The following is a 24,040-nucleotide window of genomic DNA, read 5'->3' as shown; positions in this document are numbered from 1 at the left end:
TACCTATGATATTTCCTGTACAGAGATGTCAGGGTATTGAAAAGAAAAATGACACCAAGGATAAGAAACTACTCTTTATTTCAGATGACCTCATAAAATTATTTTCATATCCCCCCCAATTCTTGCCCTTAATCTTCATCTGTCTTTCAGTTGAAAAATAAGGCATGGGAATGGTGAAGGAAAACCATAAAGGGTCAACTATGCAGCACTAACAAGGTGCTTCCCTCAAGTGTAGCTAATCATTTCCCCAAAATGGCATTTTGCAGAACATTCTTCCAAAAAGCATTGCTAGGTTTTCATGGGGTGGGGGTGTGGGGACTAAATGTCCATGCTCAAATGGTGTGGGAAATAGTAGGTGAAAGTTAATTTTCTTTACTGTAACAGGAATGTTCAGAGTCCTTAATATTCTAATGTGAGTTGATCTCCAAGAGGAGAAAAGGGGTATGGGATATTCCCCAAGCTTTTTGAGCAAGCCAACACATCAGAAACAGTTTGGAGTGTACTGGTAAATAGGAATTTTTGTGATGGAAGTTAGAAAGCATGATCTCTTCACATTTTTCCTCCCATTCTCTGCTAACGCCAGCAAGAGACTGTAGAATCTTGAACACTAATCATATTAAGAAAGGACAGGTTAATCAAGGATGGAATGGGAAGAACCAGCTGCCTCATTTTTCATTTCCATTGCTACATTTTTCTTCATCCCCCACCCCCCCCCCCAAGCTGAGCAATATGTACACTTCCTCCCGTAAGCAATCCAGTTAGATGCTACTTTCCTCCTTTTGTGACAGAGCAACTAATTCATTTCTACCAGAGGATCCAAAAAGAGTGCTGCAAGGCACTGTGGGGCTGGGGGGATTTGTTTGACAATTGCTAAGACACCACTGGAGGCAGCATACGCAGAGGGGGAGAGCAGCCTCAAGAGACGATGCAGAAACATTCAAGTAATACTTTTCCAAGCACTAGTTGAATCTCCACCAGCAATACTGAGAAAGTATTTACATGAACACCTCAGGCCCAGGTACTGGCCTCTTCGCTTGAAATGAGCTAGATTTTCCTGAGAAAGAGATTCCTTAGAATCTCTCTTAGTTTGTTCAGTCTCTTCTGGGCCTGGGCACAGTTCCGACATGGACCTGCAGCAGACTGTCTCCTAGGACAGCTTGACCACATCACAGGGTTGTAAAACAATCTGCATGGTTATTAACTAATTAAACTTGCATTCAACACCATGTGCTGATAGGATGAGGCAAAGAATAAGATTCAGATCTTAGATCTTTCCGAGCAGGGCGTGTTAGAGGATGACTAGAGAGAAGGATTAGTTACAGGCCGGGTCTGAGCTCAGGTTTGGGCACAAAAGGAACTGTCTCCCACTGATTTGGAAGCATAGGGGCAACCTGAGCTCTGGTGCAAACTGCAAGGGTTTCACTCCAGGAAGGGTATGATGTGGGCATAAAACCATTCCTCAGACAGTTGAAGATGGTCCCCTTCTACAGCCAGGAACACTAGCTGTCCCGCCTTGTCCATTTCCTTTAGCCCCAGGCGGTCCTGCAGGGAGAGAGGCCATAATTAATCAAGGCTTAATGAAAAGTGTTATTAGAGTAAAATAGTAAAGAAATAGAATGTGAATGACATATTCTCAAAATGCAATCTTCCCTGAGTATTAAAATGTAGGTGTATTGTCAAAAATGCCAAAAAGGAAGCTTCCTTTTTTCCCGTAAGCTTTAAAAATGTATATGCAACTGAGATTATTCTACACAGTTTTATATTCTGCTTTCTGATCTTTCCCAAAGCTTCTGGAGGACCTACGGGTGGGCAAGCCTCAGACAAAACTCCCTCAAAATGTCACTGAAGTGGACTGAGCCAAAGACAGGAGAACATTAACTAGATAACTTAAAGCATAGCCAAGCCTTAGATAAGAAACCTCACACACTCAGATCCTGCAGTTGAAAACATTACTCCTAGCCGGGGCGCTGCAGAACGGGTGTGGTTGGGAAAGTAAGCAGTTACAACAGTGCCTGAAGCTTGCTTCTGCTGAGGCTACCGTCAGTTCAAGTTTCAGGATAAGGAGGTTCTTAGTTGTCATTTCCAAAACTCACTTAAAACACCGTACATTCCCTTTCCTTTTACCTCACCCCCCTGCGGCACCAATGCAGGAGAAAAGCCACAGAGGAGACGACTGACCTCTGACATTACTTGGAGGGACTCTAGTGGAAGGCGAATGGTTCAGATGTAGCACCTGTGTGCTCTGGGGAGAGTCTGTCTCCAATATAAAATCCTCATGGTGTGGAAGGCCCCAGAACCGGTGACGGCGAAATGCTGCAACCTCTGCTTGAGAAACAGGATCTACTGCTAAACCAAACTCCTAACTATTCCTGTGCTGCAGGAGGCGCTCCCCTTGCCAGTGCCTAATTTAAAAACAAGAGTTCCACATCTGTTAATGTTTTAAACTAACTCCCCTCTCTTCTGTTTTCATCACGTCCTGGGTGCTTGGATTTATAACAGACTGCAGCACAGCAAAGGAAGGCAGTTCTAAACCTTTATCAGAAGGCAGGAGTTAGAGAGGATGTGTCCCTTGAACGTGCTTGAAAACCATGAGGTATAGGTCCTTCGACCTTCAGGATGTAGATTCTGGAAACCAGGGCCTGGTGTGATAGCGCAACAATCCAGCCTAACAAGCCTTGCCCACATCAGACATGAGTCAAACGCCTCACGAGCACCTGCTGCTCTGGGGTAAACAGGACGGTCTACCACCAAAGAACCTAGTAGCTTCAGGAACCCGGGGCAGAAAGGGATGGTGCCTCTCCTCCCCAGTTACCTGGGTGTACAGCGTGGTCTCCTGTAAGGGAATGGTTTCCTTGGCTTGGCCACTTCTGTAAAATCCAAACCACTGCGGGAGAGGAGGAGGAAATAGGGTCAGCTCACACACGGCACACTAGCAAACATTTAAGACTGGCTGGTAGCTGAGACTGCCAACAAACTGAACGTCATAAAGCGGGAGCAAGGAGGAAAAACAGGATGTCTTGGGTCACTTCTTTTTAAGGGTGGGTCCTGAGGATGAGTTAATCTTTCCAAAGAGCTTTCCAACTCCCCAGAATTTCTGCTTCCTACAATTATTGAGCACCTACCCCTTGAAAATCCTTGTGCCGAACTCTGGACATTCAAAGAGGAATACATACAGTCCTTGTTTTCAAGAAGCTCTAGTCTCATGAGGCATAGAAACAACTAATTGTTTAGCACAGGGGTCAGCAAACTTCTGTAAAGGCCAGATACAAAATATTTTAGGCTTTAAGGGCCACACGGATGCAACTCTCAATGCTGCCATTGTAAGGCAAAAGCAGCCACAGAATATATTTAAAAAATGAATATGGATGTATTGCAATGAAACTTTACTGATGGACACTGAAACTTGAATTTCATATAATTTTCACATTATCAAATATTGTTTTGATTTTTTTCAACCATTTAAAAATGTAAAAACCATCTTTAGCTCATGGGCCATACCAAAGCAGGTCGCGGGCTGGATTTGGCCTGCAGGCTGTAGTTTGCTATCCCTGGTCTGACATAATGTGACGAGTGCTCTAATGGAGGTTGATGGTTCTACAAAAGAGGAAGTAAACTCTGCTTGGAATTGGGATGGCGTCCTGGATGGAGGAAGTGGAGCTTGTCAGGTAGAGAAGCTCAGGGAAGAGCATTCTAGAGACTGAAAAGCATGAACAAAGGCATGCAAGAGAAAAAGCACATGCCAAGTTGGGGGCATTTCAAGTAGTACAATATGGCCTGATCGGCGAGTGTATGAAGTGGGTAGTGAAGGGAGATTAGGTTGGAAAGACAGGTTGAAGCCAGGTCAAGGCAGACCTTGAATGCCAACGTGAGGGATTTAGAGACTGGGCTGGTGAACATTTTTTGAGTCATAGATCTCTGAAAATCTGATAAAAATTATAGACCCTTCCTCAGAGAATGCAGCTACATAATTTTGCATACAATTTCAGGTGGGGAGGGGGTTACAACCCTCAGCGTCCCATTTACAGACCTTGGGTGAAGAACCCCTGCTCCACACAAAGGCTGGTGGAAGGACTGAAGGGTTTTCCCCAGCAGGCAGCTGTATTCTAACGCCACTCCCTCCTATGGTCTCCTGGTACGTGTGGCCTGCCTAAGCAGTGTCTCACCTCAGAATCCACGGGGTCCACAATGGAATCATTGAGGAATTTCACCATCACAAACTTCTTCAGTGCCATCAGGTTTTTCTTATAGGACTCGTTGACACCCTGGAGGAAAGGCCAGCAGTACCTCAGGGACATCACCACCGGGTTCCAGCAGGGGCATTAAAGCCTTTCAGTGCGCTCGTCTCCCTGACCCTGGGCCACCCATTTCTTCCCCATGGTGGGGGCTGCTTTGCCAGCTTCCTTCCCAGAATATACCTTGTACCGCCCTTTCTGACCATCCTATCTGATTGACATGCCCCACCAACCGTGGCATACAGGTGCCACCATGAATCGGTCACCATACTCCATAGGCATCCATCACATAGGTTAAAGGCTTCTAGCCAGAGAAAGCCAAGGCAAAACAAGAAACTGCAAATTCTGGCTGGTTCTGCTATACTATTCTGTTTTTTCCCTCCATTTTTTTTTTTAAACCTCCAGATAAGCCAAACATAAATTGAGCCATCTAGTTTATCAGAATCTCCCAAACCACGCTCGTGTTCGGGACACACTCAGTCCCCTCTGAAGTCTCTCTGCTAAGTAAATTTCTTTTCTGAGAAAATCTGACCCAAAGGGGACCCACCAGGAAGGCTTCCCTCAGTAAGACAGCAGCTGGGAAGCTCCACTAAACCAGCCAGCGACCTACTGAGCTCACCCTGCTTCCTCCAGACCAGGGAAGGGAAAGGGCCTAAGGGAAAGAAGCCAAATGAATTTCAGCCTCCTTAACAGGAAGTGAATCTCCTAAGCGCTGGCTCCCAGAAAACAGAACTGTTTCCCGGGTTCTGCCCAGGATATCCTGGGTAAACAGTCACTGCCGATCTGTTTATAATGCCCCGAATGGAAAGATGAATGCACAACTATGGTGGCCAGGGTTGCTTACTCTCTCCTGATTAATATCTGCCAAGAAGACGCTGTGGTTGCGGTAGACGTCCTCCTTTATGGGGTCATGCCAGTATTCTGCTTGCACCAGGCTGCAGGACGAAAAGGGAAGGAAGGTGACCACGCTGCATGTCAGTCAGCACGCTGGGGCCATGCCCCTGTGCATCGGCCATCAAGAGACTTCAAAAGAACAAAAGACCAGAGCCCTCAAGCCCAGGCCTTGCCCTCTAACAGGGAAGACAAGACTTCCACCTGCAAAACAGTTCACAACAAGACACCTGAGGCAAGGGTGTGCTACTTAGCACGGTACAGAAAGTCTCAAAGATGCAGGAAAAGGACTCACCAATATTGGTTCCAATATCAAGAACCAACGTGGCACTGAGCTTTATCACACTTATGGTGGGACACGCTGTCCCCTCCCACAATCCCACCTCCTTCACCCTCCTCGTTTCCTAATCATCCTGCAAGACCCAGCTCAAATACCACCACCTCTGCCTCCTCGTCATGCAACCATCTCTCTCTTCATGCGTTTTGGCATCCTCAGACTGAGATGGTCTAAGCTTTCAACCACAAAGCATGTATCATACGACTGAGTGATGATGGTAGTTTCCAGGATTCGGGTATGTTATGCAATTCTTAAGGACAAAAGGCAGGTATTTGGTGGTTATAATACTATCATTGCAGACACTATTATTTTGGACGTCTGTTCACACACTTTTTTACTTTTTCTCCAGTCTCTCTCCACTTCCCGTTCCCTCCCCTCCCAGCCTTCCCCCATCAAAACCAACAACGTTACCACAAGGCCCCCCAGCGGCTAGTTTCCACTTAGTTCCTGCATCTACACAGCAGCATTCCCACCAAAAAGATGCTGAGCATGGACCTAGTGGGAGGAGTCCTCTGGGGAAAGGGAGGCATCAGAGCATGGCTGGGGCTCTCTACCCCAGGGAGGCAGGGAAAGAAATCAAAGTTTCTACAACACGAGCTCCCCAGCCAGAGCGGAAGAGCCGGCCAGAGGCGGAGGTCCTGCCAGCTCTCCTCAGCAGAGCAGGACTGCACGAAAGCCCAGTGGACCCAGCCACGCCAGAGACGACGGCAGCTCCCGACCCCAGGAGCGGACAGGACTGAGGTGACGGGACTGTCAGCAGCCAGAGTGACACCCTAGAATCCGTTTATAAATGTATCTGAAAGCTTTTAAATGTGTCGTTGCACTGATTTTTAAAACTGTGATGAACTGTGAACATTTATAAAATACTGATATTAGTGCTGGTCTTCTCGTGTTGTCTTAGCATTGCTCTCGCTCACTGAGTGCTGGCTCCATCTCCCCTACAGACGACAAGCTCCTTCAGAAGTGACTGGCTCCTAGAGGATGCTCAGTAGTAAGGGTCTGCCGACTGAAATGGATGGATGTCGGGATATCAGAGAAGCAATGAGAGAAGTGGGCTGGGCACCGAAGGACGGGTAGGATTTAGAGCCATGAGGAGAATGGAGGGCAGCACAGTTAAGGAACAAGGGGGACAAGCTTCAGGAGTGCGTGGTCAACAGTCAAATGCTCACAAATGATGAGCACTGAGCACACACACTTTTCACAGAGGTGGCCAATCAAAGTTTCTCTAAAAAATGTACGTGAATGACAGAAATTGAACAAAGAATCCTAAAATTCATGTGGGGCAACAAAAGACCGCGAATTGCTAAAGCAATCCTGAGCAAGAAAAACAAAGCGGAATCACAATCCCCGATTTCGAAACATACTACAAAGCTACAGTGATCAAAACAGCATGGTACTGGTACAAAAACAGGTCCACAGATCAATGGAACAGAATTGAAAGCCCAGAGATAAAACCACACATCTATGGACAGCTAATCTTCGACAAAGGAGCAGAGGGCCTACAATGGAGAAAAGAAAGTCTCTTCAACATATGGTGCTGGGAAAACTGGACAGCCACATGCAAAAGATTGAAAATTGACCATTCTTTTTCACCACACACCAAAATAAACTCAAAATGGATCAAAGACCTAAAGATTAGGCCTGAGACAATAAGTCTTTTGGAAGAGAATATAGGCAGTACACTCTTTGACATCAGTTTCAAAAGAATCTTTTCGGACACTATAACTCCTCAGTTGAGGGAAACAATAGAAAGAATAAACAAATGGGACTTCATCAGACTAAAGAGCTTCTTCAAGGCAAGGGAAAACAGGATTGAAACAAAAAAACAGCTCACTAACTGGGAAAAAATATTTACAAGCCACTTATCCGACAAAGGGTTAATGTCCATAATATACAAAGAACTCACACTGCTTAACAACAAAAAAACAAACCACCCCATCAAAAAATGGGCAGAGGACATGAACAGACATTTCTCAAAAGAAGATATGAATATGGCCAATAGACACATGAAAAGATGTTCATCATCGCTAATCATCAGGGAAATGCAAATCAAAACTACACTAAGATATCACCTTACACCCGTTAGATTGGCAAAAACATCCAAAACCAAGAGCGACAAATGCTGGAGAGGTTGTGGAGAAAAAGGAACCCTCATACACTGTTGGTGGGAATGCAAACTGGTACAGCCACTATGGAAAACAGTATGGAGATTTCTCAAAAAGTTAAAAATAGAAATACCCTATGACCCAGCCATCCCATTACTGGGTATGTATCCTAAGAACCTGAAATCAGAAATCCCAAGAGTCCCTTGCACCCCTATATTCATCGCAGCATTATTTACAATAGCCAAGACGTGGAACCAACCTACATGCCCAGAAACTGATGATTGGATAAAGAAGATGTGGTATATATACACAATGGAATACTACTCAGCCATAAAAAAAGACAAAATTGGCCCATTCACAGCAACGTGGATGGACCTCGAGGGTATTATGTTAAGCGAAATAAGCCAGTCAGAGAAAGACGAACTCTATATGACTCCACTCATAGGTGGAAGTTAGTATATTGCTAAGAAGAGCTGATCGGTGGTTAGCAGGGAAAAGGGGGGGTGGGGGAGGGCACAAAGGGGGAAGTGGTGTACCCACAACATGACTAACAAAAATGTACAACTGAAATCTCACAAGGTTGTAATCTATCATAACATTAATAAAAAAAAGAAAATGTGCGTGAATGAATACAAAGGTCTTTGGATCTTGCCAGGCCAGGTTCCGGCGACCCAGAATTGCAGTGGGGAGGCCTAACAACTGACAATGAAAGAAAGAAGGAAGCCAACAGTCTCAGGTCGCCTTTTTGTGTGAAAAGGAAACCGAGCTAAGAGGGGGCAACAGGAAGAGATGAAGGACATTTTGTTTCGTAAGAAGCCTGGTGCACAAGGGACAGCCAAGGGGAGGGCCCTGAGGATGGGCAGGAGCTGGAAGTGCTGCAGAAGCGGGGATGTTGGCGAGGGGACGGTTCTTCAGGAGGTGGACAGAGAAGAACACGGGTGGTACTATTACCTCCTGTTTACCACTGAAGGGCCAAATTCAGAGAGGTTAAGAAACTCTCCCCAAACTACACAGTCAGTTGTAGAAAAGGTAAGATATGAGCCTAAATCCATCTGAGTCCGCGCTCTCTCCATGCAGCACACTGAAGAGGCGGGAAAGGACAGCTCCCTGGGCAGAACTAGCCAACCCCAGGCCACCCTGGGGAGAGGACCTTTTACCCCCTGAGGCCGGCTCTAGCCACTGTGGCATAGAGACAATTAAAGTAACACTCGTACAGCACTTACCATATAGCAGGCCTATTCTAAGCACTTTACATACATCAACCTACTTAATCCTTACAAGAATTCCACAGGGTGGGTACTGTTACTATCCCTGTGTTTACAAATACACCCAGTGTGATGAAGGAGCTTGCCCAAGGTCACACTGCTAGCAAGTCATAGAGCCCGAACAGTCAGGCAGGCCGTCTAGCTCCGGAAGCCTTGCTCTAACCACTATACATACTCTCTGTTGACTATGGGATGTAGACAGTACCAGCGTTATGTCAGACAGAGCTGGGCTGGCATCACAGGTATTTTACCCCTGAGCCTGTTTCCTTACAAGGTTGCTGTGAAAATTAAATAAGATGCGTAAAGCTCTAGCACTGTGTCCACTCCTGGTGTAAATTCAAGTTAGTGATGTCAGACCCGTCGTCCTACTTTGTTCCTCCTCGCTCTCGCCCTGATCCAGCTACCGATATAGTTTTCAGGGGAAATGCTGTTCGAAGGCCTAGGCTGAGAGAACAAGAGCCTGAAGGGGAGGAAAGGGCAGCAGAGGATGTGCTGAGGTGACGCCAAAACTCTCTAAGGAATTCCAGCCTAGATCGTGGGGTGATTTTTGGTGGAATGTGACACACTAATTCTAAAATTCAGATGAAACAATACAAGTCCAAGCACGGCCAAGACTTGAAGAAGAGCTAAGTAAAAGTTGCTATAGTAACTAAAACAGTGGGGTAATCGGGCAGAAACAGACAAATCAATGGAACAGAACGGCCCAGAAACAGACTCAAGCAGAGACAACTCCAGGTGGATGAAAAACATGAGAATGAAAAACAAAAGCTGAAAAACTGGAGGAAAATATGAGAAAGGAGAATAGCTTTATGCAACAATCATAAAGAATGGTAAATCTGACTGAATCCAAATTAAAAACTGCTATACCTGATAGTGGTTGGACAACACTGTGAGTGTAATTAATGCCACTGAAACTTACACTTAAAAATGGTTAAAGTGGCAAATCTTATGATATAGATATATAATTTATAATTTATATATAATATATATAATTTTTTTACCACAACTTTAAAAAAACTAGTAATGTAATATACCAAAAACCAATGAATTACACACTTTGAATGGGTGAACTGCATGGTATGTGAATTATATCTCAACAAAGCTGTTAAAAAAAACCCCACAAAAATCTGCTGTACCAAAAAAGACTCCATAAACAAAATTAAAAGATAAGCCACAGACTGGGAGAAGTGACGTGTAACACACCCAGCAGAGCAAGGCTTAACATTCAAAATATATATGCGGTGTATGTGCATAATACTTACAAATAAGAAAAAGACAAGCACCCAAAGAAAAAACAGGCAAAGGTGACAAACAGGCGCTTCACAGAAAGGAACCCCGAGTGGCCCAGAAACAGGAACAGATGCCCAACCCAACTAATAAGCAAGGACACGCGGTTAGAATGAGAAACTCTTCCGTACACATCTGACTGGCGGAAATTTAATAGACACAGGATCAAAAGTTAGCAAGAATGAAGAGAACAGACGCTCTCACACGCTCATGGTGGGAATATAATATGGTACAACCACCTTGGCAATGCTGCACATTCTAATACTCACGGTAATAACAGCAGCCGACAGCCACTGAGTGTCTTCAAGGCACTGTTCTAAGCACTCTACATCCATGAGCTCATTTAATCTTCTCTACAAACTCACTTAATCTTCTCTACAAACAGCTAGAGTCTACATGTAGATAAATTCTCATTCAAGGACATTCACTGCAAACTGTTTGTTATGATGAGAAAGTGAGGATGCTGAAATGTTTGCAACAGGGAATCAGTAAATCAATAAATAGGGAGCAGTCACATAAGATAAAACGCCACACAACTGTTACGATGGCGAACTAGATGTATATGTAACATGTTTAGATGTCATAAACATAATATTGAGTGAAAAAATAATTTGCAGAATGAAATGCACAGTAAAATATCCATTACATAAAATTTTAAATATGCAAAATGATACTATATATTGATTATGGATATGTACATATATAATACAAATTTTTTTTTTTAGGGTAGATTAGCCCTGAGCTAACTGCTGCCAATCCTTTTTGTTTGTTTTTTTTGTTGAGGAAGACTGGCCCTGAGCTACCATCCGTGCCCATCTTCCTCTACTTTATATGTGGGACGCCTGCCACAGCATGGCTTGCCAAGCGGTGCCATGTCTGCCCCTGGGATCTGAACCAGTGAACCCCAGGTCGCCGAAATGGAACTTGTGTACTTAACCGCTGTGCCACTGGGCCAGCCCCTACAATTTTTTTTTAATGGACAGAAAGAATATACCGATTTCTTTTCTTTTCTTTTGGTGAGGAAGACTGTCACTGAGCTAACATCTGTGCCAATCCTCCTCTATTTTATGTGGGATGCCGCCACAGCGTGGCTTGATGAGTGGTGCTAGGTCTGCGCCCAGGATCCAAACCCATGAACCCCGGGCGGCCAAAGCAGAGCATGTGAACTTAACCACCATGCCACTAGGCTGGCCCCACCCTGATTTCTTGACAGTGATTGTCATTGTGGAGGGAGGGCAGAGAATGGAACCTGGGAGAGAGATATAGAAGAATACAATTTTCTCTGAAATGTTCCAGTTCTAAAAACTTCTGAGGTAAATATGACAAAACATTAACCTTAGGTCCTGGGTTCAGAGTAGTTTGTTACATTCCTCTCTCTACTTTTCTGAATGGCTGAAGCGTCTGAGGCAGCTTGAGTGGACGCCTCAACATTTCCAGAAGAGGGAGTGGGGCAAGTTGAGGGCAAAGGCATTGGGGAGAGCTGGATGCCTGAGGAAAAACGCTCTGTGAGAGCCACTGGGGGGTGGGGGGGGAGGGCCACGCAGGGCCGCAAGCTGGGGACCCAGGGGAGGGCAAGCTGAGAGAGCAGAGCTGGCACAGGGGCAGACAGGCCACGGCCAGGGCAACACTGGGGTGTCCACCGTGGCAGAGTTGCGGGGAGCACTAGGGATAGCACGAAAATCAGAGGAAGGAGAAATCCAGGAGGGCTGCCAGCATCTCAAAGGGGAAGCAGAGGGGAGAGAGAACTGTGATGCTCGCCATTCCTCGTCGCCCCTGCCGAGGCCGGCCAGGCGCTAGTGCTTGCAAAATGCTTCCTCACTGTTTACTCGGGGCATCAGGAATATTGAATGTGCTTGGCTACGGTTAAACTATCTGAACAATGCAGAAGACATCTCTTGGGGTCTCTGCCTAAATCAAAACAATTCTCCCCTATCTGGGAACCGCACTCCTCCTTCCCCAACCTAACCCGTTACAGGAGCCAGCGGCTGTGACGGGTACCACATGGTCCCACTTCTCCGGCCACAGCTGATGAGAGCAAGGTGGGAACCTGCCCTGAGCAGGGGCATGGTCCCTTCCCGAAGAATGTGAATTGGGACAGAGAGATTCTAGCCTCAGACTGAGATCATCTCCTAAATAGAGAAGATTAAAAATTTGGAAGCGGTGCAAGGCCACGTTCCACCAGGCAGGTGGCAGGAGAGGCTGACGTGCATGGAGAGAAAGGAGCAGCAGTGACACAGAGCGAGAAGCAACGACAATAGCTGGAGAGACGGTCTTGGGTCTTGATGGCTCCCATTTCTTGATTCCAGTCCCTCTGAGGCCTTGGGTACCAAAATACTATGAATTTCTTTTAAACTTTACATTGGTTTTATTTAGTTTCTTTCTTGCAACCAGAATCCTCCCTAATACAAAGGGCAACCCAGAAGAATCCTGCAAAGAGAAAACTATTTCCTTTGTTACTTTAAGCTCTCACCATCCCCCTTCCCATCACACTACTTGGACTACTGGCCTCGTTAAATCTCATATTGGCCATCTGTTAAAATGAGATTTACGCATACAAAGAAACTTTAAAAAGTAAAAGCAAACAACTCTACAAAATTAGAAACGTATCTTAAAAGTTAATCTGTAAATGAGCTGTTGAGAACTCAGAACGCATTTCCCAGAGAAACTGTGTTATAACCAGGGAGCTGTATCCTGGTTCTCAAGTCTAGTTCGGCCACAATGTTATGAAATGGATCTCAAGGCATTCCACCTCTCTCCACCTTGCTGTGGCCACCCTGGCGTCCAAGCCACTATCGCCTCTTACCTGGACCACCTCGACAGCCCCCAAGTGCTCTTCCTGCTTTCCTCCACCCCCTTTAAAATCCACTCTCCACAAAGCAGTAAAGATTTTCCAAAAACGTAAATCAGACCCTATTATTTCCTTGCTTAAAACCTTCCAGTACCACCCCACGATGTTTGGAAGAAAATCCACACTCCTCATGTGGCCTTCAAGTCTTTGCATGAGGTAGCCCCAGCTTCTCTGTCCAACTCTCCCATCAGTCACTGAACTCCAGTCACCCTGACCTTGAACAAGCCAAACTTGTCCCAGGTTTGGGGCCTTTGTGCCTGCTGTTCCCTCTGCCTGATCCCTTTTCCCTTAGCTCCTTCCTTCTCATCCTTCAGACCCCAGCTTACATATCTCTTTTTCAAAGACCATTCTGTTCAAAGCAGATACCCCTCCATCACTTACTCTCCATCACTGCATCCTGTTTACTTCCACCAAGGCCTGAGCACCATTAGAGGTTATCTAGTGCTTCTGTTCACTTGGAGACCCCCTTTCCCCACCAGCATGTGACTTGATGAAAACAGAGGCCCTAATTGTCTTGTTCTCCATTGCAATACTTATCTATAAAGGAAACAGAAAGCTCAAGTTGAATAAGTATTTTAAACCCAGCACCACCAGTAGTAACAGCCGAACGTGCGTACTTAACGTGAACTGCACACTGCACTGAATGCTTTACGTCAATTTGTCGAATCCTAACCACCCTGCAGGAAAGCACCCCTATCAACCCCATGCTGGAGGTGAGAAGGAGGCTCAGACACCCACAGCCACGCAGGTAGCCGCGTAGAACCAAGCCTCTCCAACAATGCCCTAGAAAGAGAGTACAGAAGGTCACTTTTTTCCTTTTTGCATGTCTGAAGATGTCTTTAGTTTCCCTTTACATTTGATTGCTATTTTGAGGTTCTGTATAGAATTCTAGGCTGGAAGTCACTTTCCTTCAGAACACAAAGGTAGCGCCCCATGGCCTGCTAGCTGGTGTGCTGCTGTCAGGGAGCCTGCTGCCCCCAGGACTCACTCTAAGGCCTCAATGGAATCTACTCTTTATCCCTGGTGTTCTGAAACTTCACAGGAATGGACCTTGCTGGGGTCTTTTTTCATTCCTTGCCCTGACTACGTGGTGAGCCCCTCCAACCCGGAAACTCATGTCCTGTAGTTCTGAGTTTTCTTGTACTACTTCCTTGGTAATTCCAATCCACCCTTCCTTTGTTCTCTTCTGGAAACTCCTATTAGTCAGACACTGGACTCCCTAAATGGCTTCTCTAATTTTATCTGTTCTCCCCTTTTTCTACCTCTTTGAGTTTTTGTTCTAATTCCCAGGAGATTCCTCAACTTTGTATTCCATGTCCCTAATACATTTTTCATTTTGGTTATCTTATTTTTTAATTTCCACGAGCTCTCTCTCTCACTCTCTTGCTATTTTTTAAAAAATTATTCTATTAAATCTTTCTTCTTCCTTTGAGGAAGACTAGCCCTGAGCCAACATCTGCTGCCAATCCTCCTCTTTTTCTTGAGGAAGACTGGCCCTGAGCTAACATCCGTGCCCATCTCCCTCTACTTTATATGTGGGATGCCTACCACAGCATGGCATGCCAAGTGGTGCCATGTCCGCACCCGGGATCCAAACCAGCGAAACCCGGGCCGCCAATGTGAACTTAACCACTACACCACTGGACGGCCCCTCTTAAATCTTTTGTATGGCTTACACATTCTCTTTTCTTCTTTGTTCCCCAAAGCCCCAGTGCATGGTTGTATATCCTAGTTGTAAGTCCTTCTAGTTCTTCTATGTGAGCTGCCGCCACAGCATGGCTACTGACGGATAAGTGGTGAAGTTCTCCACCTGGGAACTGAACCTGGGCTGCCAAAGCAGAGCGCACCAAACTTCAACCACTAGGCCACCAGGGTTGGCTCTCTTTTACTCTTTGATTGTCGGTTTTATTTGCATTCTTTTCCAGTGTTACGGATGTAATCTCTAATCTCTGAAGATAATTATAGGCTTTTTTAAAGGTTTTCTTCAGCTCCTTGAATTGCCATCTGTTTCTTCCAAGCTCCTTTTTACTTTTTGTTTGTTTTGGTTAGTCTTTCATGTCGGAAGCTTTCCTCAGATGTCTGACAGCAGGGCCCTGGCTCACTGCTCATGCTGACAGGAGGTGCTACAAAGCTGGCTGGACGCTCTTCACGCAAGAGCAGAGCTTATCTGCTGGTGGCTTCACTACATCATAGTCAAGAGGAATCCTGACCTGTTGGAGGATTCCAAAACATCAACCTGTAGGTCTTTTCTCTGGGGCTGGTCAGTTCTTCCGGAGAGGGGTCTGCCAAACTTCTGCCCAGAGGGTAATAAGCCTGGCTGCTATCATTCCGGGAGCCAAGTGGGAGGGATGGGTTTTCAATATGACATCTTACCACCATCCCATGCTTGTTATCTCCAAGTCTGGTACTTCTCTAGTTAAACTGCTCTAGAGAATAAATTTTGCTTCTCTTCTGAGGGTGGAGGTGGAGCAGTCACTTCAATGTGCACTTAAGGAATTGGGGGGTGTAGGGGTCCTGATCATCCTCATATAGATTTTCAACAAAAAGTCCTGTTTTTAATCCCATGCACTTACCCTTGCCTTCCTTTATGTAAGATATTTGCATAAAGTATCATGTGTCTAATTCCTGAGCCTTCTGGAGCTATAAGAAGTGACTCTGCTCCCTTCTTCTCAGTGCATCCCTCTATAGACGTAAAGCTTTCAGCTTTTTCTGCTCTGCTAACACAGTTATCACTCATTGACCTGTTCTCTGTTTTTCAAAAACATGCTGACACCTTTTATTATCTTTTATCTCTCTCCTGTTATCTTTGCTCTTGTGGGTTTATCCCTTTTTATTCTTTTGTTACCAGTTTATTAAAGCTTAAGGAGGGGGCCAGCCCAGTGGCGCAGTGGTTAAGTTCGCATGCTCTGCTTCAGCAGCCCAGGGTTTTGCTGGTTCGAATCCTGGGCAGGAACATGGCACTGTTCATCAAGCCATGCTGAGGTGGCATCCCACATGCCACAACTAGAAGGACCCACAACTAAAAATACACAACCATGTACCGGGGGCTTTGGGGAGAAAAAGGAAAAATAAAAAATCAAAAAATCAAAAAATTCTTAAGGAGGAAGTGAGGATAAACACATAGGTTTTATTAACCTATAACCAAGGGTTGTTTGGTTCACAAATGAAAGAAGTACGAGAAAGAAAAGGATGAATTTTTCTGAAGCATCTAGGTAAGAGTTGGAAGAATAAAGAATAAAGAACAATGAAGTTTAAAGAGGCCATATACATACCCACGAGAATAGAGAATATGTAGGACATAAATAACCAAGCTGTGACTAGTAAAACCAGGTAAAGGGGTAAAGCTTAGTAAGGGTTTGAGTTGCCTGAGGGGAAGGAGGTGGAGATATAAAGTATCTTAGTTTCCTTCACTCATCAGGTGGCGACTACTTACCCAAGGCAGCTTTGTGGCCATGCTTGTACCCCAGGGCTAGGAAAGGAAAAGAGCTAGCTGCAGAATGTTTCTACACGGAAGTCACTCACAAGGCCACAGCTGGGAAAACCGCTTCAAGGAAGTGCTGTATTGAAGAGTTGTTAATAGACAAGGACAATATGCTTGGAAAAGCAGTGGATAGATAGCACGACCACAGGACAGATAGCATGACCAGATTAGTTAACCCCAAATCTCAGTTATCACCTAGAATACTCCAGACCTACTGAATCCGAATTTCTAGGCATGGAGCCCTGGAATCCATTTGTAATGAATCTCCCAAGGGTTCTGATGTATGTGTCAGTTTGAAAACAACTAAACAAGAACACACTCCCAAAGTGATTCAGTATAAATACCCAAACACATCTGAGTAGTTGGGGAACTAATGTAGGAGGCTAAGCCCTCGCTGCTGACAACATAAAGAATCTGTCCTCCAAATATTAATAGCAATTCCTTGGGCTTAGTACTTTCTAAAGGCCTTTTTGTTTGTTTTAAGATTGGCACCTGAGCTAACAACTGTTGCCAATCTTCTTTTTTTCGGTCTTTTTTTAATTGCTTTTTCTCCCGAAATCCCCCCAGTACATAGCTGTATATTTTAGTTGTGGGTCTTTCTAGTTGTGGCATGTGGATGCCGCCTCAATGTGGCCTAATGAGTGGTGCCACGTCCACACTCGGCCATGGGGCAGCCCCCTGTTTGTTTTTTAAAGACAGAGATTTATTCTGTTGTAATTACACTCTTTCTATATAGAAAAATGACCTTCCTTTTTAAAATTAGTATTAGAGCAGTTTTAGGTTTACAATAAAATTGAGCAGATCGTACAGACATACTTACAAAAAGCACCCCATCTGAATCTCACTAGTGACTACTCCTGGGATCACCATTGGCCAAAAGCCAGCATGATGTTTTCATGCGTGACAGCCTGTATCCTCGTCAGCTAGCCATACCTACCGCTCTTGAATAGCTTTGGCATAAGCCCCAGCATTCAGTGTTTTTCTGATCAAGTCACAGATGTGAGAGCTCTCTCCTGGGCAACGAGGGAGTCCAAAAATACCTACAGTAGAAGACAAAAATCATGTTTTAAATACCCTCTATGTGCAAGGTACTGTGAGAAATAAGAAGAAACAAGAGCCAGGCCCTCATCTCATTCATTTATTCCTCAAGAAAACAAGGTATTAAGAATTAATACTATATGGGGCTGGCCGAGTGGTTAAGTTCGCGCGCTCTGCTGCAGGCGGCCCAGTGTTTCGTTGGTTTGAATCCTGGGCGCGGACATGGCACTGCTCATCAAACCACGCTGAGGCAGTGTCCCACCTGCCACAACTAGACAGACCCACAATGAAGAATATACAACTATGTACTGGGGGCTTTGGGGAGAAAAAGGAAAAAAATTAAAAAATCTTTAAAAAAAAAAAAAGAATTAATACTATAACCAGCCTCCTCCTGGTGCTCCCATACTCTTTCCTGCCTCAGGACCTTTGCATCTGCTCCTCCCCAGATGATGTACTTCTTCTCTTACTGCTTCAGTGGCTGGCCTCATTCTGATCTCTCAGGTCTTAACTTAGAGAAGTCCTGTCTGACTACCCTAACTCAGTCGTGTCCAAACCCATTACTTTCCCTTGCCCCAGTTATACGTTCCCCTCACCCAGTTATACTTTCATCCTCATCAATAACATTTTTAGGAGGTACCAGGCATACTTCTAAGCACATAGCGGCAATAATTAATTTAATCCTCACGAGCACCCTGTGGAGTAGAAATCATTATTTGCTCCACATTATGGATAGGAAACTTGAAAACAGAGAGGTTAAGCACCCCGTCCAAGGTTAGACAGTAAGTGACAGGGCCAGGATTTGAACACAGGCAGACTGGTTCCAGAGCCCGCATCTTTTACCAATATAACCACTGTTCTGTTCCTCAAACATCATCCTATTTTTTTTCTTTCTCATAGTTCCCACTATCTCTATTTATTTTGTTTGTTTACTTGTTTCGTGCCTATTCTCCTCCCCACACTAGAATGGAAGTTTTATGAAGGCAGGGAGCTCATCTGTCACGTTTCTAGGTTTTCAACAAATATTTATTGAAAAGAATTATACAGCTGTTTTTACCAACATGCATTTGAATAACACTTGTATGAAAAGTATTTTCCTACCTATTAGTTCACTTTACCCTCTGAAAACTTTCTACAAGATGGGCAGGACCATACTCTAGTTTCTCTCATCTGTGAAAGGGACCTAAATACCAAATACTTGCCCACAAGGGACAGTTACTTGGGCGAATCCAGGTTTCCTGACTATAAGGAGACCCCCTCTGCCCTCCACTCTACCTGCAGATAGCTATGTCACTCATTACAGAGAGAAAATTCTATTCCAAAGACACGTCCTTCCCCAAAAGTATACACTTCTGTCTAAATAGAAAACCTGTTGTTTTTCAAAGGATTTAATCGCAACAGTTCTATTTTACAAACAAAAAAGCTTAGACGCTAGTCTTTGCCTAAGCCTAAATTCAGCAGGACATCACCAATGTCAGAAAACAGAAAAGGCTGTTAGATTTCCCTAAATCCTCCACCACCACCTGCTACGTGGTGGCAACCATCTCACCCCCAGGAAATCTTGTCAATCAAAGGGGAGAAAAATAGATGGCAACCTAACAATTCACCTGTGTTCCAGGCCTCTGGAATCCTAAGTCTCTTCCTATTTCTACATCAAAGCCGGCTGGTTTGTTATAAACTGGAATAACAGGATTTTGCAAGGAAGGCTAGCTTCTTGTACAAATAGAGCCACTCAAATTGTAAAAAAACAAGGGGTCACATGGATTAGAACAAAGGAGGCAAAGAGGCCCAAGTTACCTTGATGCTGTCCCCCGAAAGTGATCAGACTGACCATGGGAGGTGATGGGCATCTCTGAGCCACTGCCCTCCTGGGGGGAAAAAAGGATTATGAGCTCCGACTGTCAGACTGAAATGCATCATCAACAATCAACTTCCCAAATTAAGCTACTTCATTCTCTGTGGTTCCCCAAAGCCACAGAGTTTCAGGATTTTCCTCTGATATGGCCAAACACTAATCTTTATTCTTCCATAGAAAATAAATAACATTCCATAAGGCTTCCTACATGGGGACATTTCAGAATAGTTTTTCTTCCAAGAGAGGTGAAGATCCCAAAAGAACTAGAGGAGGGGATCTATCTGAATAAAAGAAAAAACATCAATTCTCTGGAAGTGGTATAACAGAACAAGAAGGGACTTACAGAAACTGGCCTCCCTGGGAGAATCCCATAGCATTGTAGCCTTGCTGCAATTTAGGATCCTTAGCGAGAATCTGACACACTGTTGTTACTTGGGAATTGACATTCAAGAAGAAGCTGTTCTCCACATCCTGAAAGAGGAGCCACACAGAAGTGAAAGGATGGGACTGGAAACCACCGGCATCTTCTCAAAGAGGCGAACCTACTTAGGTTGGTAACCTGACATAGGCCACTCAAGAGTTAAATCACTGCACGATTTGCTGCTAAAAACACAAGGGAAAGCATTTTACTAGTACATTCTATGCAATCAGCCAGCAAACCTTTAACAGAACAGAGTTGTGAAGCGCCTTACCTCCATCACAGTCTTCCCAATCTCTAAAGACAAGACATAAATTCCAGGTATCTTCTTCTCGACCATCTTTTTAATAGCACCCATGCTTAAGGGATTACAACAGCTATCTCCTAGACAACAAAGACAATGATGGAAACTCATGAATCAAAACAATATTATTTATTTAAAAAAAACTTTTGTGCTTCTAAGGGCACTATCAAGAAGGAGAAAAGACAACACACAGCATGGGAGAAAATATTTGCAAAACATGTATCTGAAAAGGGTTTAATACCCAGAATATACAAAGAACTCTTACAACTCAACAAGACAATAACCTAATTAAAAAATGGGAGAAGGACACAAACAGACATATCTCCAAAGAAGAGACAGAGATGGCCAGCAAACACAGGAAAACATGTTCAACATCACTGGTCATTAAGGAAGCGCAAATCAAAACCACAAAGAGATCCCACTTCACACCTACTAGGATAGCTTTAATTTAAAAAAAGTAATTAAAAAATGGAAAATAAGCGTTGGCAAGGATATGGAGAAACAGGAACCTTTGTACACTGCTGGTGGGAAAGTAATATGGTGCAGCGACCGTGAAAACAGTTTAGTGGTTCCTCAAAAGTTAAAACATATGAGCACATGACCTAGCAATTTCACTTCCAGACATATACCTAGGAGAAGGGAAAGCACATGACCATGCAGAAACTTGTACACCAATGTCTACAGCAGCATTATTTGCAACAGCCAAAGGGTGAAAACGACCCAAATGTCCACCAATGGATGAATGGATAAACAAATGTGGTATATACACACAATGGAACATTACTCAGCCATAAAAATGAATGAAGTACTGACACATGCTACCATGTGGATGAACCTCAAACACATTATTATGAGTAAAATGAGCCAGACACAGAAGATAAACGTCTCGTGTAATTGCTTGATATGATCTATGCAGAATAGGCAAACCCATAGAGACAGAGAGCAGACGGGACATTTCCGGGGGGGGGGGGGGAGGAGGATGAGGAGTGGTTACTTAAGGGATACAGGTGTTTTCTGGGGTGATGAAAAAGTTTTGAAACTAGAGAGAAGGGGTGGTCGCACAACATGTGAATACACTAAATACCACTAAATTGTAAACTTTAATATGATTAATTGCACGTTACATGAATTTCACCTCAATTAAAAAAATAACATTTTTTGCTTAGCTCATGTCTACCAAGTAATAACAAACTTCCAAGCTCAGGCAATGTAATCAAGACACCAAATTTACAACTGAAAAATAAGCAGAGGTGCATATTCCCCTCCTTTGTCATCCTGAACATTTGGGGTTAAGAGACTCTGGTTTCTCTTCAGGGCCAGGACTGGGGTAAGACAAGGGAAGCACCTAGGAGGCAAAATTTAAGGAGGCACTCACTCTCAGGGTCGTGCAAGTGCTGACCCTGAAATTGTACAGACCAGACAGTGAGTGCCTCCTGAACTCCTGGACTCTGGCCTCCTTCCCTCCCCCTAGTCCTGGCCTGTTTTTTTTCCTGTTTCAACAAACCAGAACTAAGAACTGGAAGCAAAGTGACTGCCACTGAGTGGGAGAAGCAGACTGAGATCATTTTCCATTTTGAACACAATCTTCCCATTTTCAACCCGAGCGGAAGCTTAAGAACTAGTTTTTAAAGAAAGAAAAGCTAAGGTGTAGAGCATCTTCTATTTCTCTCACAACAACATTCATCGCACTGACCTGTATGCCTGCCTTTTGGACCAATTGTGCTCCGGGAGGGCACGGACACTCCTGTGTTCTCTTTTAACTCCACTGGAGTAGCCTCAGGGCCTGGCACAGAGCCTTGAGAGAACTGTCTACGTTTGCTGACTCCAGTTCTCTGAACATTTTTCTTTAACCCATTCCAATAAGGCTCTCACTCACCACTCCCCCCAAAACTGCCTTTGTCAAGGTCATTACTGATATTGCTAAACCCAATAACCACTTCTCAGCCCTTATCTTTCTTGACCTGTCAACAAAATTCGATACAGTTGATTGCCCTCTTCCTCTTGAAACATGGCTTCCAGGACACTGCACTCCCCCAGCTTTCCTCCCCTCTCTGGTTGTTGCATCACTGTCTCCTTTGCTACTTCCTCCTCATCTCCTCAACCTCCAAACGCTGGGAGGGCCTCCAGGCTCAATCTTTAGACTTCTTCCCTCCTCTGTGATCTCCTCCTCACTCCCCTGTGATCTCCGCCAGCCTCATGGCTTCAAATATGAGCCACACGCCAAAGGCTCCCAATTTAAATCTCCTGCCTGTATCTCTGCTCTAGACCCCACACTCAAATTGCCTCTACATCATCTCTGGATGTCTAACAAGTGTCGCAAATTTAGTAAGTCCAAAAGGAAACTCTTGATGTTCTCCTCCTCGGCACCCCCCTGCCCCCAAATTTGCTCACCCTACAGGCTTCCCCATTTTGGTAAAATTACAACTTCATCTTTCTAGCTGTCCAGACCAAAACCCATGGAATCATCCTTGACTCCTTTCTTTCTCTCTCATCCCACATCTAATCTGTTAGCAAAATCCTTGGTTCCACCTTCAAAACATATCCAAACTTTGACCACTTCTCAACACCTCCTCTATTACCACAGTATTTCAAGCCACCATCACCTCCTGTTTGAATTATTGCAACGGCTTCCTAACTGGTCTCCCTGCAAATGTCCATGACCCCCTACGACGTCTTCTCAATACATCAACTACAGTGGTCCTTTAAAAACGGGTCAGATCATGTCACTCATCTGCTCAAAACCCCAACGAGGGCTTCCCACCTCATTCTAGACGAAGTCCCTACAGTAGCCTTAGTAGGCCTAACAACAGCGGCATTCCACCCCTCCCAGACTCCTAATCTAAACCGTTGTTTTCTTCTTGCTCACTCAGTTCCGGCCACAATGACCTGAATGTTGTTCCTTGAACATACCAGACATACTTCTGCCTCAGGGCGTTTGCATTTGCTATTCCTTCTACCAGAAAGCCACCTGGCATCTGCCCTCACCCACTTGGCTCAGACGTCACTTTCTCAGTGAATCCTTTCCTGACCTTGCTCTATAAAACTGCAAGCTGCCTCTTCTGGTCTCTATCTCCCCCCTCCCCGCTTTATTTTTCTCCATCGCACTTATTACCGTTTGACATATTACATGTTTTACTTCTTTCTTTCTTTATTCAGTCTCTCCCACTGGAAAGTAAGTTCCCAAAGAGCAAAGAATTTAGTCCGTTTAGCTCACTGCTGTATCCTCAGCATCTAGCAGGTGCTCTAGAACTATGTGTTCAATGTATAAACGAACTATGGGTGCCTAACAAATACCTGTTCAAGGTGTGAAAGAATAAAAGGATGGATGCCCGGGTCAGGCAGCCACAGCCCAGCCCGCCTGACCAGGCGCCGGCTGCTGCACACTGACGCCACTGCCGTGAGGATCAGACAAAGGCAGCACGAAAACGCCCGACGCGGCGCACCGCCCGCCGCGCGCGTTCGCCCAAGGGCAGCCGCTTCTCCTTCTCCCGTCCCAGGGCAGAGCAGCCCCCAAATCCTAAAACGTCGGGCCAGCCGGGTGCTGTGTGACCACGGCCCTCGCCCTATGCAGACGCGAACCCGGGCTGGGAGCGGGAGAGGGTCGCCAAGCCCTTTTGCCCCTCTTCTCACTCACTCACCCATCCCATGCCAGATCACCAGCGGCAGCGGCGCCGGCGGGTCGAGGCGGCCCAGCGCAGTGGCAGCGCAGGACGCCTGCAGGAGAGCGACGGCCAGGAGCCGCAACCAGCTGGGCGACGCCATCTTGACTCAGTCACATGACCGCGCTGCCCGGCCCGGCGAGGAGAGGCGAGGCGCGGCCGGGGGCGGACGGCGCGCTGCCCGTCCCTCCCTCGGCCCCCCGGCGGGGTGGGCGTGGGCCCTGGCGCGGTGCCCCGGGAGACTGCCCGCCGCGACGGAGCCGAAGGAATGGCAACGTCTAGTCAGCGCTCACCGCACATCCGACTGTTAACTGATTCAACCC

General features: G+C 45.3%; 1 protein-coding gene across 1 annotated transcript; it reads right to left on the bottom strand.

Moving 5' to 3' along the window:
* Positions 1 to 61: 61 nt before the first annotated feature.
* PPT1 (palmitoyl-protein thioesterase 1) lies at positions 62 to 24,030 on the bottom strand. The gene is made up of 9 exons (XM_008524165.2): positions 23,697 to 24,030; positions 20,029 to 20,138; positions 19,680 to 19,807; positions 19,279 to 19,349; positions 17,384 to 17,486; positions 5,077 to 5,167; positions 4,164 to 4,262; positions 2,813 to 2,884; positions 62 to 1,542 (listed from the first exon to the last, which is right to left on the bottom strand). The coding sequence occupies exons 1-9, from the start codon at positions 23,818 to 23,820 to the stop codon at positions 1,420 to 1,422; spliced, it is 921 nt and encodes a 306-aa protein (XP_008522387.1). The 5' UTR covers positions 23,821 to 24,030; the 3' UTR covers positions 62 to 1,419.
* Positions 24,031 to 24,040: the final 10 nt, after the last annotated feature.

The sequence above is a fragment of the Equus przewalskii genome, chromosome 2, assembly GCF_037783145.1.
Source record: "Equus przewalskii isolate Varuska chromosome 2, EquPr2, whole genome shotgun sequence".
Classification (NCBI taxonomy): domain Eukaryota; kingdom Metazoa; phylum Chordata; class Mammalia; order Perissodactyla; family Equidae; genus Equus; species Equus przewalskii.
This window is presented reverse-complemented; position numbering and strand designations above follow the sequence as displayed.